The sequence below is a fragment of the Hypanus sabinus genome, chromosome 6, assembly GCF_030144855.1.
Source record: "Hypanus sabinus isolate sHypSab1 chromosome 6, sHypSab1.hap1, whole genome shotgun sequence".
NCBI lineage: Eukaryota > Metazoa > Chordata > Chondrichthyes > Myliobatiformes > Dasyatidae > Hypanus > Hypanus sabinus.
Window position 1 is genome coordinate 80315702 of NC_082711.1, and position 17622 is coordinate 80333323.

The 17622-nt window shown below is 39.1% G+C and overlaps 1 protein-coding gene across 1 annotated transcript in view; it reads left to right on the forward strand.

The window, feature by feature from the left end:
* The window catches only part of LOC132395615 (tyrosine-protein phosphatase non-receptor type 3-like), a 171479-nt gene that overhangs the window by 65571 nt on the left and 88286 nt on the right, over positions 1–17622 (forward strand). Inside the window, exons 10-13 of the mRNA XM_059972479.1 lie at positions 2562–2650; positions 7133–7196; positions 8583–8755; positions 16101–16235. Coding sequence (XP_059828462.1) covers positions 2562–2650; positions 7133–7196; positions 8583–8755; positions 16101–16235 — 461 coding nt within the window. The remainder of the gene's footprint in view (positions 1–2561; positions 2651–7132; positions 7197–8582; positions 8756–16100; positions 16236–17622) is intronic.

Below are 17622 nucleotides of genomic sequence, written 5' to 3' on the forward strand. Positions count from 1 at the left end.
AGTATTGCATGTGGATTTTGTCTCCTACCTTAAGAAAAATGTACTTGCTATAAAAAGAATACAATTTTAGCCAGACTGATTCCTATCATGGTGGAATTGATGTATGAAGACTAATTGCATTGACTGGACTAGTTCAGAAGAATGAATAGAAATCTCATTAGAACTTAAATTCTGGCAGGACTTGACAGGTTGGAGCCATGTGGATATTTCCTATGACTGGGGTTTCTGAAACAGGAAGTCACAATCTCAGGGATTAGGATAAGATATTAAAGACTGAAATGAGGGAAACTTTCATCAATGAGGTTGGTGAGTCTGTGTTATTCTCTATGACAGAAGGCTGGGGAGCCAATTCACTGATTGTATTTAGCAAGAATAAATTTGCTGAATTGTTTATTATTGTCATATGTATAGAGGTACAGTGGAAAAAATGTTGTTTTGCATACCACACATGCATATCATTGCTTTAAACAAAACCTGAAATGAAAGCTTAGAAAATATGTGCACGTAATTTGAAGAGAAAGCAAAAAGACTAACACATTCATCAAGGTCTCAGATATTATTTGAAATTCAATTGGTTTATTATTGTCATGTACTGAGGTGCAGTGAAAAATACTGACATTGCATGTTATCCATACAGATCATCTCATCGCATCAGTACATTGAGATTGTACAAAGGAAAAGCAATATCAGAATGCAGAATGAAGCATTATAAAGAGAGCTTATCTAGTCATTTAAGCATTTGGTAGGTTTCAATGAGATCCCCCTCTATATTCTTCTAAATTCCAGTAAGTACAGGGCCAAAGCTGCCAAATGTTCTTCATATGTGCTTCATATGTTAACCCCTTCATTCCCAGAATCCTCATGAACCTCCTTTGGACTCTTTCCAATGACAACATATCTTTTCTGAGCAACACACACAATGCTGGTTCATGACGAAGGGTCTCGGCCCGAAATGTCGATAGTGCTTCTTCCTGTAGATGCTGCCTGGCCTGCTGTGTTCCACCAGCATTTTATGTGTGTTGCTTGAATTTCCAGCATCTGCAGATTTCCTCCTGTTTATGTTTTTATATCCTTTCTGAGATTTGGGGCCCAAACTGTTAACAATACTCCAAGTGCGACTTGACTAGTGTCTTGTAAAGCCACGGCATTATTTCCTTGTTTTTATATTCTATTTCCCTTGAAGTGAATGACAACATTGCATTTGCCTTCTTTACCACAGACTCAACTTGTAAATTAACCTTCTGGGAGTCTTGCACGAGGACTTCCAAGTCCCTCTGCACCTCAATGTTTGAAGACTGTCGGGGCGGTTGGTGACATTCTATTCCCCTTCTGTTTAAAATGTACATAGAATGTGTTAAGATGACCAGAAAAGGATACACTGTTATCGGTGATGCTGCCCAACTATGTTTTGTCACCAGCTATTCCACATTGGGCGAGTAAACAGTATGAAGGATGTATCTAAATTTTTTTTGCATCAGGCACGCTTATACAATTTTATTGCTGCTATGTTTGACTTTAGTAGGAAGTAAATCTTCTAGCTTATAGATTTTTAGTTTAGGAACACCTAGATTGATTTCTTTGGTACATAATCCTCTACAGATAGAGTCTCTGAATATGGACCAGTCTACTGACTTAGCCACATACAACTTCATCAAGTTTCAGACCAACAGTGTACAACTTTCTGTAGTGGTTCCTCCCATTTCAGTTCAGGTTTCCAAATACTTAAAATGGTTTCCCTTTAAGCTGGTAATGTTCTGACCCATATTATCAAAGGGCTAGTTTGGAGAAATTCCACAATATTACTTATCACTTGCAACAATAGAGGGGGCATTGCTTCATATAATATATGCATTGTTGACCAAGCAGGTAGTTAGGAACTTTTAATTGCCTTTTATTGTTTAAAGCACAACACAGGCTACTTGTATGGGGAAGGGCTTAATTGATGTTACATTGAATTTTATGAAACCAAAATCACCTAGGTCTTTATTCAGGATTGCTTCAGTTTTCAAGGTGTATTGTTCACAACTGTTCAGAGTTCATTATCAATTTCCAAAGATTCAACAGAATCTCTACAGTTCTAAGTTTACTTTATAGACTTTGACAAGCATATTTCAAGTGAAGATGCATCAGGCCATCAAACTTGGAGGAACAATATTGATGTTTTAAATTCATAGTTTAAAGAAGTTGATCCATATTATCAGGATACATATTGACTGCTACTTAACAAGTTTTTGTTGTTCCATTGTTTAATGACTCTGTTGTGCTCTTGCATAACGTTCATCATGATTGCTGCTGTTTCATCCATCTGCTGCTCATGGATCCCCTTATCATACCCTGGTTTGAGGCTTAGAGTGTTCTCCAGGATGGACTTTAGTTTTCTACTTATTATATGTTTCAATGTATTTAAAATATTCAAGTCATGCTCACCCATCATGCTCAGATTTTTTAAAATAATGCATTAATAATGGAGACCACCAGTTGCATTGATGAATCCATTCTTAATCACACTGTTGTATTTTTATAATTAATCTAGGAAAATAATGATTTATTGATTTATTTAGGATCAAGAAAATTTAGAAGTGAAGATTGGGATATCCTCTGGAGGCCTCAGTGTATATAGAAATTTGGCTCGAATCAATTTTTATCCCTGGTAACTATTGCTGTTTATCATCTTATCTGTTTACTGGAGTATAAAGTACTGTGCAAAAATCCTAGGCACATACAATACTGTGCAAAGGTCTTAGGCACTCTTTTTTATAGTTTTGTTTTGAATGTTTGTTTTCTCTTCTGCATTAGTGTGTGTCAGTAGAAAAGTGTAAATTTAGATTTCCAAACATACATTTTCTAAAAAATTAAATGTTACAGAGAAATTTTTATATTCCATTTAAGGGAGTAACATATTAAGTAATAGACCGCTTTTCAAATAAAAACTTGATGACTTTGTAGGCATATAGCCCAGAGCATGATTTAAACAAAGGTAACAGAGCCCTAATCAATGACATAATGGGTTGAATGAACTAAACTGATTAACTGCAACAGAAATGGGTGTAGAAGGAACCCATTCCTCTTGGGCAAAGGGCAACCAAAAAAAGTTGAGGGTATGGCAGATATGACAGTTTAAACTTCAAATAACCAATTCTCACACCATAGCAAGATGCAAGGTGATCATCCTGCATCAACAGACTGGAGTCTCAAGATGTGCCCCCCAAGTTGTGCTGAAGAATTACAAAGAAACAGGAAAGGTTGAGAACAAGAAAAACAGTGGTCAACCATGGAATCAGAGTACAGCAGATGAGAGATGCATGAAATTGTCTTCCTTTCTAAATCAGAAGAAGTCCAGCATTACTATCAGCTCTGAACTCACAGAAACTACTGGAGCTCAAGTACATCTCTCTGTTGTTCAGAGAAATCTTGTGAGAAGTGGTCTTCACAGAAGAGTTGCTGCCAAAAAGCCAATCCACTGAAGTCGAAAGAAAGTTCAGGGACTTGCCTATGCACAAAAACTCAAGGACTGAGCTACTGAACAATGACAGCAAGTGCTTTGGACTGACAAGTCAAAATTTGGAATTTTAACTGAACTAGAGGCAGTTTGTCCATTGAAGAGCTGGAAGGGAGTGTAACATGGATGAGTCTGCAACCAACAATGAAGCACATTGGAGGTTCCCTACAAGTTTGGGCCTGCATTTCTGCAAATAGAGTTGGTGATCTGGTCAAAATTAATGGAATCCTCATTGCTGAGAAGTGCAAGCAGATTCTCATCGATCACACAATGCTATCAGAGAGGTGTCTGATTGGTCCCATTCTGCAACAGACAGTGGCCCCAAACACATGGCCAAGGGCGTAAAGAACTATCTTCAGTGAAAAGAAGAACAAGGAGTTCTCCAACAGATGGTATGGCCTCCACAGAGCCCTGACCTTAACTTCATCGAGGCTGTCTGGGATTACCTGGAGAGACAGAAGCAAAGATCCTATCATTTGTCATTGCATAATGCTTTTTCAGAATAAATATTTCTAGCTTATACTTTGTATTTATTTTTCTAAATTCCATTTTATACAAATCATGATGGTACTGGTGTACAAGAGACATGATAGCGGCTATTTCATGACATTTGCCAGAACATTTTTGTTTATTCTGGGGTTCACTATTTTCCTTCTTTGCCTTCTGCCAATCAGCCACTGCTTTATCTTTCCAGTAATACCATAGACTCATAGCTTGTTAAGCAGCCTCATGTGGCACCTTGTCAAAGACCTAATGAAAATCCATGTACACAACATCAGTTGATTCTCCTTTGTCTATCCTGCTTGTTGTTTCTTGAAAGAATTCCAACAGATTTCTCAGGCAAGATTTTCCCTTGAGGATACCATGCCTACTACACCCTATTTTATCATGTGCCTCCAAGTATCCTGAAATTTCTTCCTTAATAATTGACTCCAACATCTTCCCAAGCACTAACGACAGACTAACTGGCCTTTTTTCTGATATTTGCATTTTCCAGTCTTCCGGAATTATTCCAGAATCTAGTGATTCTTAAAAGATCACAACTAATGCCTCCATGATCTCTTCAGCTACCTCTTTCAGAACCCTGTGGTATACACCTTCTAATCCAGGTGACTTACCTACTTTCAGACCTCTCAGATTCCAAAGAACTTTCTCCTTTGCAATGGTAGCTTCACACACTTCATAACCCCTGACACCTGGAACTTCCACCATACTGCTAGTGTCTTGCACAGTGAAGACTGTTGCAAAATGCTTATTTAGATCTTCCACCGTTCCCTTGTCTCCTGTGACTACCTCTCCAACATCATTTTCCAATATCCACACTGGTCTCTCATTTACACTTTCTCTATTGGAAAACCTTTTGGTATCCTTTCTGATTGTTCTGTGACTCCTCCTCTTTGTGATTTTTATAAATGATCTAGATGAGGAAGTTGAAGAGTGGACTAGTAAGTTTGCTGATGACACAACAAAAATTGAGGTTGTTGTGGATAGTCTGTAGGGTTGTCAGAGGATACAGTACAATGTCGATAGAATGCAGAATTGGGCTGAGAAGTGGCAGATGGAGTTCAACCCAGATAAGTATGAAGTGCTTCATTTCGGTAGGTCAAATTTGAAGACAGAATATAGTATTTCAAGCTAAGACTCTTGGTAGTGTGGGGCTCCGTGTCCATAGGTCACACAAAGCTGTTGCACAGGTTGGCAGTGTTTTTAAGAAGGTGTATTGTGTATTGGCCTTCATCAACTGTGGGATTGAGTTCAAGAGCCATGAGGTAATGTTACAGCTGTATAAGACCTTAATTAGACCCAACTGGGAGTATTGTGTTAAATTCTGGTCATCTCACTACAGGAAGGATGTGGATACTATAGAGAGAATACAAAAGAGATTTCCAAGGATTTTGCCTGGATTGGAGAGCATACCTTATGAAAAAAGGTTGAGTGAACTTTTCTTCAATGACGGAGGTTGAGAGGTGACCTAATAGAGGTGTATAAGATGATGAGAGGCATTGATCATGTGATATCCAGAGGCTTTATTCCAGGGCTGAAATGGCTTACACAAGGGGGCATAGTTTTAAGGTGCTTGGAAGTAGATACAAGGGAGATGTCAAAGGTAAGTTTTTCCACACAGAGTGGTGGCTGCATGGAATGCACTGCCATTGAAGGTGGTAGAGGCGGATACAATAGGGTGTCTTGAGACTCTTAGATAGGTACATGGAGCGTAGAAAAATAGAGGGTTATGCAGTAGGGAATTCTATGCAGTTTCTAGAGTAGTTTACTTAGTTGGCACAACATTATGGGCCCAAGGACTGTAATGTTCTGTAGATTTCTATGTTTCTTTAAGATTATTGTCTAGCTTACTTTTGTATTCCATCTTTACCTTAATGAGTTTTTAGTTGCGTCCTGTTGATTTTTTTCAAAGCTTCCCAATCCTCTAAGTTCCCATTAATTTTTGCTCTATTATATGCCCTCTCTGGCTTTTAAGTGTCATCTTTCCTTTAGAGTATTACTTCTTTTTTGGGATGTATATATCCTGTGCCTTCCAAATTACTTCTATAAATTTCAGCCATTGCTGCTGTGCTGTCACCTCTGGCAGTGTTCTTTTCCAATCAATTCTGACCAACTCTTCTCTCATACCTCCGTAATACTGATAGATCTGACTTTAGCTTCTCCTTTTCAAATTTTAGGGTGAATTCAATCATATTATGATCACTTAGCCCTAAGGGTTCTTAACTAGAAGCACTCTAATCAGTTCACAACACCCAATCCAGAATTGCTGATCCTCTAGTGGTTTCAACCATGAGCCTCTCTTTAAAAAAAAACATCTTGTAGGCACTCTAGAAATTCCCCATCCTGTAATCCAGCACTAACCTGATTTTCCCAGTCTACCTGCATATTGAAATCCCCCATGACTATTGTAGCATTGCCTTTTTGGCATGCATTTTCGGTCTCCCATTACACGGCCACGTTCTTAGTAGTGTAATTTGTAGGCCACATCCTTACTACTGTTTAGGGATCTGTATACAACTCCCATCGGGGTTTTTTTACCCTTGCAGTTCCCTGGTTCTAGCCAAAATGATTCAATATCTTCCGACCCTTGCCACCTCTGTACTGATTTGATTTCATTTTTTACCAATAGAGCAACTAAGTGTTTAGTTTCTCTGTTATAAGGCTGAAAAATTGGAAAGCAAATTGTTTTAAATGATATATTGTTAAAAAGTGTTTGCAAGTTGTATGCTAAATTTTAATTTATTGGAAAAAAATTTCCAGTCATAACATTAAAGTGAGACTTGTTTCTAATATATACTATTATCTTCAGAAGAATGATATACAAGATTGGTAACGTAGCTGATCTAATGAATAATAAGGTAATGTTATTTGAGTAGAACTTGACCTTCTACGGTGATTAACTCATAATTGAGTCAACAACCCCAATAGTTTGAAGGAAATAATAGGGTTAAATAATGTAAAATGCATTAAAATGTAACTGTCATTTTCTTTATAATCTCTCTGACTTTTATTTCAAAACATATTTATGTGGCTGTTTGCATGTTATATTATTTTGGCAACTAATGTTCAGTTTTCATGTGGAACAACTTTTTTCTCATTGAAATGTATTTAGAATATACTTCCCTTTAGGGTAAATATAATGAAGATTTCATTCAAGAGGAAACGATTTTTCATTCAATTAAAACAAAATCCTGTAAGTATTTCACAGTGAAAATACATTTAATAATGTCATTACATTGAATGAAGTCAGTTTTTGGATTGAATAGTATATCCATTTTTGACAGCAGTTATTTTGGGTGGGGCTATCAAACTAATTATACTGTCATGGTGAATGAGGTCCTGCAAGCATAATTTAGGGAACAAGGAGATAAATTAAAATCATAGGACCTCAAAGGTTGTAATCTCTGGATTGCCACCTATGTCATGTGCTGGTCACATTAGGAACAGCAGAATATTTAGGATGAATATGTGTCCTGAACATTGGAGCTGGAGGGAGAGTTTCAGATTCCTGGTACATTGGAACTGGTTCTGGGGCAGGTGGAACTGGTTCTCTGGCAGTACAGACCGGGTAGTCTGCACCTGGGCAGGACCAGGATCAATATCCTAGGATAATTGCTATTGCAGCTGAGGATGTGGCGGGGAGACAAATTGTTGCAGAAAAAAAATGCAGGGACCAAAGCAAAAGTTAGAAAAGAGGAAGTGAGAGTGGAGTATAGATAAATCAAATGTAAAGGACACAAAGGTTACTGGATTCGAAAAGGACAATGAGTGTTAGGACACTTTCTATCTGCAGAACTTTTACCACAAATTAGTACAAAGGAGAATGAAATAGTGGACATTACAGGAATGTGGTTACTGGGTGAAGCTGAAATGGAATTAAATATCCAAGTGTATCAGGTAATATGGGAGAATAGACAAGAAAAGGGGTAAGGGAGCTTGGGTAGGATGAGAGCAGGGCAATAGAGAATATAAAATCGAAGGAGCAGAATATTGAATCAAGTTGATTGTGGCAGTCTTAAGGAGGACTTCATGGAAGGGAGAACGCAATCTCAGATTGAGACCAATGCAATTAGATAGGTAAAATTAATCATTTTGGAGTTAGGGACGTTTACAGTCTACACCCGTGACTCACATTGCAGATTCCTGAGTGTGCGCAGTGCTAAACTCTCAAGCATTCTGAGCAACTGAACGTGGGTTACTATATCTCTGAAAACTTGGCATTGTGTTTTGTGATTAATTTTTGAAAATGGTCATTGAGCAAACTAAATCCCATCAGTTGTGAGAGACATGGCATATTATTTCCAGGTTTTCACTAGATGCCTTTTACAAATCTGAATTTTAATAAAATTGTCTATTATGTGGCCATTAGCAAATTGCATACAAAAATTATATACAATCAGAGGTAAATGAGTCTTGTGTTGATGATTATATGAATTGTTATTTGAGAAAAGTACCTTTTGAGAGTTGCAGGGATAATAAGTTGGTGCTTTTTGATTTGCTCCTTTTTTATCAGCTATGAACATTACGTGAGACTTGTTAAAGAAGCTTACATCTGTAAAACTGTTTACTTAATTTACAGAGTAAATCCCAGGAGAATGTTGTTGGATTTAATATGCTTAATTATAGAGCATGTAAAATCCTTTGGAAGTCTTGTGTAGAACATCACACTTTCTTTCAAGCAAAGCAGCCACCATCTCGAGAGAAAAAAGTTTTTGCAGACTATTTTACTCTTGGGAACAGAAGCCAGAACAGGTTTGCTTATTTCCATAATTGTTAACGTAAATACATAGCATCCATTACAAAGTGTTTGTATTCTTATCTGTACATCTTCTGTCGTGACATTATTTAATGTGTTATTAAGTACATGAAGCAGTTTTTTTTTGCCTTGGATGACCATTATTTATGTGGGTTTCATAGTCCACTGTGAATGTTGCATATGTATGATATGCATTAATTAATATGTGAGAAACACTAATAATTTTGCATAACTCATTTTTAACTAAAAGTAATTAGCTGGATTTTCAGACTATAATGGTTAGACAAAAACAGGAAGTCTTAGAATTCATTTGATTCCTATGTTTGTAAGATAAGTGTTGATCAGTACACCCACAGCAGCAAAGTACAGAAGTCAGAGCTGAACAAATATTTACCTGGGCAAGATTTAACAAACAGAAAGATTATTGAGTGCTTAAAACATCAACACAGCATGGTTTGAAGCACAGTTTCTCCCCTCTTCTTGCTTGCTCTCACTTTTTTCCTTTAATTTTCCCTCTTTTTCTTTCTTGGCTCATTTCTCCAGTAAATATTTTACAGTAACCTTGTGCTTCACATCACCTCTGCCATTTGAGAAGATTCTATTGGTATATTTCAGTTGTGAATGCTGAAAATTCACATTTTCTGATGTTATTTCAATAAAAATGGACCAGAATGCCCGATTTATCATTTGCCTGATTCCATCGTAAATTACAGTTTCAATTTATGTTATTCTACAAAGCCTGAGTGAGCTTGCTAAACTGTTGATGGAATTCGGTGATCTCTTTCTCCAGATGTTCTCACCATTTTTACTGAAAACTAACTTTCTTTTCAACAGATGCTATCTCAGCAATTTTTATTTGTCTTTATGATGGTGTACGTGGAAGATCATGTGATCATTCATTGTACCTGTTGCTGATGCTATCTATGAAGGTGCTCTTCTCTACACCCAGCCTCCCACCAGCCCAAATATTGCAAAAGCTACAGCAGCAATGCATCCTATCACAGATAAGAAAAGATGTTAATGATATCCTTTGCAGTACACACAAAATGCTAGAGGATCTTAGCGGGTCAGACAGTATCCATGGAAATGAAGAAACAGTCAACGTTTTGGGCCGAGTTCCTTCTTCAGAACTGGAAAGGAAGGGGGGAAGTCACCAGAATAAAAAGGTTGGGGAAGAGGACGGAGGATAGCTGGAAGGTTATGGGTGAAGCCAGGTGGGTAGGAAAAGTAAAAGGCTAGAGGGAAAGGAACCTGATAGGTGAGGACAGTGATCCATAGAAGAAAGAGGAGGATGAGGAGCTATTGGGGAGGTGATAAGCAGATGAGAAGAAGAGGTAAGAGGCCAAAGTTGGTAATAGAAGAAGGAGGGTGGATTTTTTTTTTCACCAGAAGTAATAGTCAATATTCATGCCGTCAAGTTGGATGCTACCCAGATGGAATATTTAAGGTGTCGCTCCTCCACATTGAGGGTGCCCTCATTGTGACATAAGAGGAGGCCATGGACCGACATGTCGGAATAGGATTCAGAGTTAAAATATTTGCCCAAAAGATCTGCCAAAAAGAAAAGTAAACTTGGTGATTGAGAATCCTTTAGGTTTCTGCAAAAGGCCAAAGTACAGTATTGATAAAGAAATGAGGAGAACATAAAACTTATCTACCAAGGTGTAAACTGCAAAAGCTTATCCTGGATGTGTTTTCAAAAAAAATAGTGTGAGATATTCCAAAAGTAAGGTGAGAGGAATAACATGGAGGAATAGAAACAAAATTTACTGCACAGAAAAAGACAAATGAAAACTGGAAATGGTGGATGGAATGAATCAGGATCTGAAAGAAATTAGCAAAAAAAATCATTGGAGGAATTAATGGGATTTAAACCACCAAATTCCCAAGACCAAATGGATAGTGAAAGTTCAGTCACCGAGTATATTCAGGGCACAGATTGCCATACCTCTTGAGATGCAACATTTCATTTATGATGGGAGACTGGATAGGTTACATTTATTTTCCATGGAACAGAGGAGGTTAAGAGAAATATACTGTGCAACATTGTGTATATTACAAGAAACTTTTCCCCGTGGTGGAGGTGTTAAAGATCAAATAGCATAGATTAAAGATAAGGAAGAGGTATGGAGAGGATGTGAGGAAGATTTCTTTTAAAACCCAGAGAGAGTGTTTGAAGTCTATAAGGAAAGTGGTGGAGTCAGGCACTCCCATTGTATAGAAGAAGATAAAAACATAGAAAACCTACAGCACAGTACAGGCCCTTCAACCCTCAAAGTTGTGCCGAACATGTCCCTACCTTAGAAATTACTAGGCTTACCCATAGCCCTCTATTTTACTAAGCTCCATGTACCTATCCAAAAGTCTCTTAAAAGATCCTATTTAATCCACCTCCACCACTGTTGCTGGCAGCCCATTCCACACACTCACCCACTCTCTGTGTTTAAAAAAAAACTACCACTGACATCTCCTCTGTACCTACTCCCCAGCACCTTAAACCTGTGTCCTCGTGTGGCAACCATTTCAGACCTTGGAAAAACCCTCTGACTATCCACAGGATCAATGCCTCAAAATTTTGGATGACAACTTCAATCAGTGGGATGTGGTTGAGCCAATAGCAGAAGTTTAGTATAAAAACTGGGTATAGATAGATACTTGGAGTCATAGAGCAATATGGCATTGGTACCTGCCCTTCAGTCCAATAAGTCCATGCTGACTACAGTGTTTTTATGCAGCTAATCCCAATTTCCTACATGCAGCCCATATCACTCTAAGCTCACCCCTCCAAGTAACCATCTAAGGGCTGAAATTACACTGTTATCCTGTCTCAAGAACGTTTTGCAGCTCATTCCTTATACTTGCCACCCTCTGCATGAAACTGTTGTCCCTTGTCAATCTTTTTCTCACCCTAAATCTTTGTCCCCTAGTTCTGAACTTTACTACCCCAAGAAAAGGATTATTGCTGCCCAGCTATCTATGCTTCTCATGATTATAAACATTTATAGAAGTTTCCCCTTGTTCTCCTATGCTTAAAGGAATAAAGACCTAGCCTGGCCAATCTCCCTTCAAAAGTCAGGCCTTCCAGTCCTGATGACATATTTATAAATCTTTTCTATATTTTTTCCAGTTTAACCGTGTCTTTCCTATAACAGGGTACAAATGTACGCATTTCTCTTGGGGTGGGGGATGGGGAGGTTTCGACAATGACTTGTAGAACTGCAGCATAATGTACCAACTCCTGAACTCAATTCCCTGACTGATGAAAGCCAGCATAATGAGTGCCTTTTTCATCAACTTGTCTACCTGAGACCCTTCTTCCAACAAACTATACACTTATATTCCTAAGTCCCTCTATTCCATTACACTCCCTAGTGCCCTAGCAAGTCCTATGTTGGTTCGATTTTCTAAAATGCATCACTTCACACAAATCTTTATTAAAATCCATTTGCACTCATCAGCCCACTTCCTTTGACTGATCAAGATCCCCCTTTGACCTAAAATAACCTTCTTCGCTATCAATAACAACAACTAACTTCATGTCATCCAGAAATTTAGTGATCAAGCCAAGTATTGTGCATTCACGTTCAAATTATTAATATAATTAACAAATAACATGAGTCCCAGCACAGACCCTGTGATACACCACTAGTCACTGACTTTCATTCTGCAAAACGATCTTCAGCCTTTACCCTCTACTCCCCATCTCTGGTCCAGTTCTGAATCCATCGAACTAGATTTCCCAGGATTCCCTGGGACCTAATCTTCCAGATGAGGCCACCAAGCAAGACATGTAGGGAGACTTGCTAAACTTCAAATATATAACATCTGCTGCCCTAACCTCAATTTCCTTTTTTGTTTCTCATCGAAATGCTGGTAGATCTTGTCCCCCAGAATTCCTTCCAGTAACTTCACCACCACTGATGTTAGGTTGACCAGCTTGTAGTTCCCTGATTTGTCCTTGCTGCCCTTTTTGAACAGTGGAACAACATTAGCCACTTGCAAGTCTTCTGGAACTTCACCAATGGCTAACAATGAAGTCTGTACTCACTGAAATTTAGAAGAATGTAGGGGAATCTCATGGAAGCCTATTGAATATTGAAAGGCTTAGATAGAGTGGATGTGGAGAGGATGTTTCTAATAGTGAGGAAGTCTAAGACCAGAGGGCACAGCCTCAGAATAGAAGGACATCTCTTTGGAAAAGAGATGAGGAATTTTTTCAGCCAGTGGATGGTGAATCTGTGGAATTTATTGCTACGGATGGCTGTGGAGGCAAAGTCATAGAGTATATTTAAAGTCATAGGTTCTTGATTATTCTGGGTGTCAGATGTTACGGGGCGAAGGCATGAGAATGGGATTGAGAGGGATAATAAATCAGCCATTATGGAATAACGGAACAGACTTGATGTGCTGAGTGGCCTAATTCTGCTCCAATGTCCTATGATCTAAAAATCTTCATAGCTTTCTTGCACCTTTGCCCAAAATTTTACTTATCCCATTCCCGCCACAGTTGAATCCATGAACAATCCACTGGGAATGGCATTCATCTATTTAATCTAAATAAAACAAGAAGGTGCAAACAAGGCATCTTACATGTCTTTCTTGGCGAACACACATAAACTTACTCCTTAAACACGCGCATCTACACACACACAAACGTTGCCTTTTCATTCTGCTTTGGTTGAGCTGAGTGTATGCACTTCACTGTCTTCCCTGGTATATTCTTATCATGGGTCCTAAATCAAGCTGATGCACTCATATTGGCTTTATGGTGCCTTTCCTGCTCTATGTGGTGGAATATTCCATTTCTTTAGTAATGGGGATGTGTAAATGTTGTTTTGTATATGATACTTAAGGTAGATACTTCTGTTTATTCTGTAATATATTGTAACTACATAATGTTCTAATTCTTGTGGTATCTGAAGTTAACTTTGCTGGTAATTAAAGATGGTTTTCCCAGTACCATCAAAAAGCAGCTCTTCAATGGTTTCAAAGGTACATTTACTGTCAGAGAAATGCATACAATATACATCTTCAATTTCTTTTTCTTCACAAACATCCAGGAAAACAGAGAAGTGCCCCAAAAAATGAATGACAGTTAAATGCTGGAACCCCAAAGTGCCCCCCCAGCTCCCCTCTCCCATGCATCAGCAGCAGGAAAGCAATGACAACCCCTCCCCCACCAGCAAAAAAGCATCAGCACCCTCCCCCACCAGCAAAAAAGCATCAGCACCCCCCCCCCCACCAAGCACTCAAGCATGCAGCAAAGCATCAATAAAGACACAGACTTGCAGTTCCCCAAAGACTACTTGTTCACCCGGTAATTCAACATATCACAGGCTCTTTCTCTCCCTAATAAGGGAAAAAGAGGTGTCCCCATTTCACAGCAAGAGGAGAGACATAACAAATAACTTGCTGATTTACAGTATTAAAAGTCAGTTGCGTTGCTTCTTCCGAGCTCTGTGCCCAAAGTACTCAGGTCGCTGGGCACACAGCCAACAGCCTGCTCGCTGGTTTTGATCTTCTGTTTCTCACAACACACCAGTTTCCCACAACACACCGGTTCCCCGTGGCAGCATCAATGAAATCCTGGAACCTGGAAGTACACTAGCCTTCTAGGCTGTGTCCTTGGCAGATCGAATAGCAGTCATTCGGGAGACCTCGAGAGTGGGTCCCATTCCTGTAAAGAACCAATGTCAGCATGCAACTCCAGGTCAGGTTTTCAAAAGAACCCTGAAAGAGAAAAATAGAGATATTAAAGATAGAAATAGAGTTGTTTCTGAAGATGCAAGTAAAGGAGTGGCTGTTAGGTGCCATCATTCTTCTAAGCTGCTCTTTCAAGGTTTGCCCTCAGTAGAGATAGGTGCTGCCAGGAGATCACACTGGACAAGAAAGAAGTACAGAGGTATTTTTGTGTTTTTCTGGCAGATAATTTTTTTTATATTGGCTGTTTTCTTTTTAATATTTTTACCAATAAAGTTTGTTTTTGATGCACCTAATTAACACCCTTGCACTGAAGCGCTAAGGTACTCCAGCCACTTTTTTTTCTTTGGTCATAACCCACATATCTAACAATGCTATTAGCAAATTATCCCTCCAATTTTGCTTTAAGAAAGCAATACTTGAATATGACAGCTGATATTGCTGAGTGCTGAAACCATTCCACTAAATCTTTGCTGTTTCTTCTCTTGACCTTCATATCTTCCAAAAGAATTGGTTGAAATATTCCACTTCCTACTTAACAGTTTTACAAGTGTTCAGCAAAGATTGCCTGTGCCTCTGTTTAATGAAACCAAGCCTTCTGCTTGCTTTCCTAACTACTTCCTTAATGTGACCTCAAGATCTTATTGGGTCATGCATTTGGTTGATTGATATCTGATTTCCTTAAGAGTTGTGCTTTAGGAAATTTAGTGCATTCCTGTAGAAGAAATGGATATCTTCAGTAATTTTTTTCAGGATCATGGGATGGTATGTTATCTTTCCCTGTGTTTGGGTTCTAATTTACCTCAAACTTATTGTTTATGCCTTTGTTAACAAGGATAGTGTTGGCGCGTGGCCTAGTGGATAAGGCATTGGTCTAGTGATCTGAAGGTCACTGGTTCGAGCCTCAGCTGAGGCAGTGTGTTGTGTCCTTGAGCAAGGCACTTAACAACACATTGCTGTGCGATGACACCGGTGCCAAGCTGCCTAGTGCCCTTCCCTTGGACAACATTGGTGGTGTGGAGAGGGGGAGGCTTGCAGCGTGGGCAACTGCCAGTTTCCCATACAACCCCGCCCAGACCTGTGCCTTGGAAACCTTCCAAGGCGCAAATCCGTGGTCTCACGAGACTAACGGATGCCTATTATTAACAAGGATAATTTGAATGTTGTCAACCAATTTACAAAAGGGAGTATGCTTCCACATTTTATTCATTAAGCCACTTGTTTGGTTCAGGTCATGAAATGAGTTCTTTTTTACTTTTTTTAGCGATGCAGTTTGAAGTAGGCCCTTGCAGCCCTTTGAGCCACACCACTTCAGCAAGCCCCAAAAAACCCAATTAACCCAAATGTAAACATAGGGCAATTTACAATGACCAGTGAACCAGCCCAGTACATGTAGGACTGTGGGAAGAAACCGGAGCACCTGCAGAAAACCCACACATTCCAAAGGGAGGACCTACAAACTCCTCACAGAATGGTGCTGGGATTGAGCTCCAGAGTGCCCTGAGCTGTAATAATGCACGCTAACTACTTGGCTGCCATGACGCACAGTTCTCAGTGGAATCGATTTTAATTCCTCAGAATTGTGGTTCTTTGCCATAAGAATAAAAGTATTTAAAAACATCTCCATTTTATTTGCAACAGGATGATCAAAAATCAATCATGCCATCGTGTCATTGGTGGAATGGTGTGGAATCCAATACTAAGGAAGTCTGTATCTGTGGAGCAAATGGAAACCAGAAGTCTTCCTTCTCGTTCTCCGCCATCTACACCTGATTGGTAAATACCTTTATCAAATTGTACTAAATAATTGAATGTGCTTAATGATTTATACGGTGTACGACAGCATCTGCTTAATTTGAATAGTTTAAGACAGAACCTCCTAGAAAAGTAGATTGGGAACAGCTGCTGAAGTGGAAAGCAACATCTAATATGTGGTAGATGTTTAAAAGCAAGATATAGAGAGTTCAGAGTCAGCACATTTCTTAAAGAGTAAGAGGAGAAGTTCTTGGTGAATAATAAGTATTCACTTCATTCCTTAAAGTTGTTATAGCTAGAAGGGTGCTCATCCGGATAAGATTCCACTATCTACTAAGTGTTCCCAATGATGTGCATCTCAAATAGACTCTGCCAAGCAAGCCCAGCTCCTGGCCTTCACATGTGGGTTAGCTGCTAAGCTCAGAGTAACCATTTCTACTGACAGGAAAGGAGCAAAGGCGAATTAATGTGACTTTAAACCAGTCGCTTCAGGCAGATGGGGCTCATCAGCCATGGTCGGTAGCTCAACTAGGAGAAGGAAAACTCTGATCTCAAACCTGCACTGGCTTGCAGCTATACCCACTCATGGAGAAGGCTTCGGGAGTAAGCACCAAGGAAAAATCCGCAACTGGAGCCCCTAAGGCAGCCCTATGTTGAGTTCAGTGCTGACTGGCAACTCCTGCAATGCCACTGGTGCTAAACTGTATCAAACTGTATCTGGTGCCAAACTGGGACGCAACATCCATGGTCGACCACAACCAGTGGAGGGCTTCATTCAAGACATAAAGGCAGGAAATTTAGGGAATCTTACCTTAACTCTCCAGCTTGAATATCATTATTCCTGTTGAATAATGATAAGTATTGACTTAGGAACTCACTCACATCCTCTGGCTCCATACACAGATTACCACTATAGTCCCTGAGGGAACCAACTCTTATCATAGTGATAAGAAGTTTTAGGATCTTGTATGAGAAGGCAATGCACTTTGAGAAATCAATTTCTGGTAGGACAGGTGAAGTAAATGGCAGGAATCTTCAGAACACTGATGTGCAGAGCACTTTGTACAATAACAACAAATGTTATACACCATCTCCCTGGAAGCTTATTCAACAACCTCTGTACGGAAATGTTTACTCCTTAGATCACCTTTAAATTTCTTTCCTCACACCTTAAATCTATGTCCTTTTGTTGTAACCTCCACTATCCTGGGAAAAAGATTCTGTGAGCGAAGTTGTTGAAGATTCTAATAGACTATATTTAAATTTATTGGAAACTGTAGGGACTGACTTATTTTGCTGAGAAAGACATAATGGCAAAAATGGGATTAACACAAATGGACAGTCGCCTTGGACAAGAAAAGATGAAAGGGCCTGTGTCTGTGCTGTATGATTGCAATTAGAATTTGGA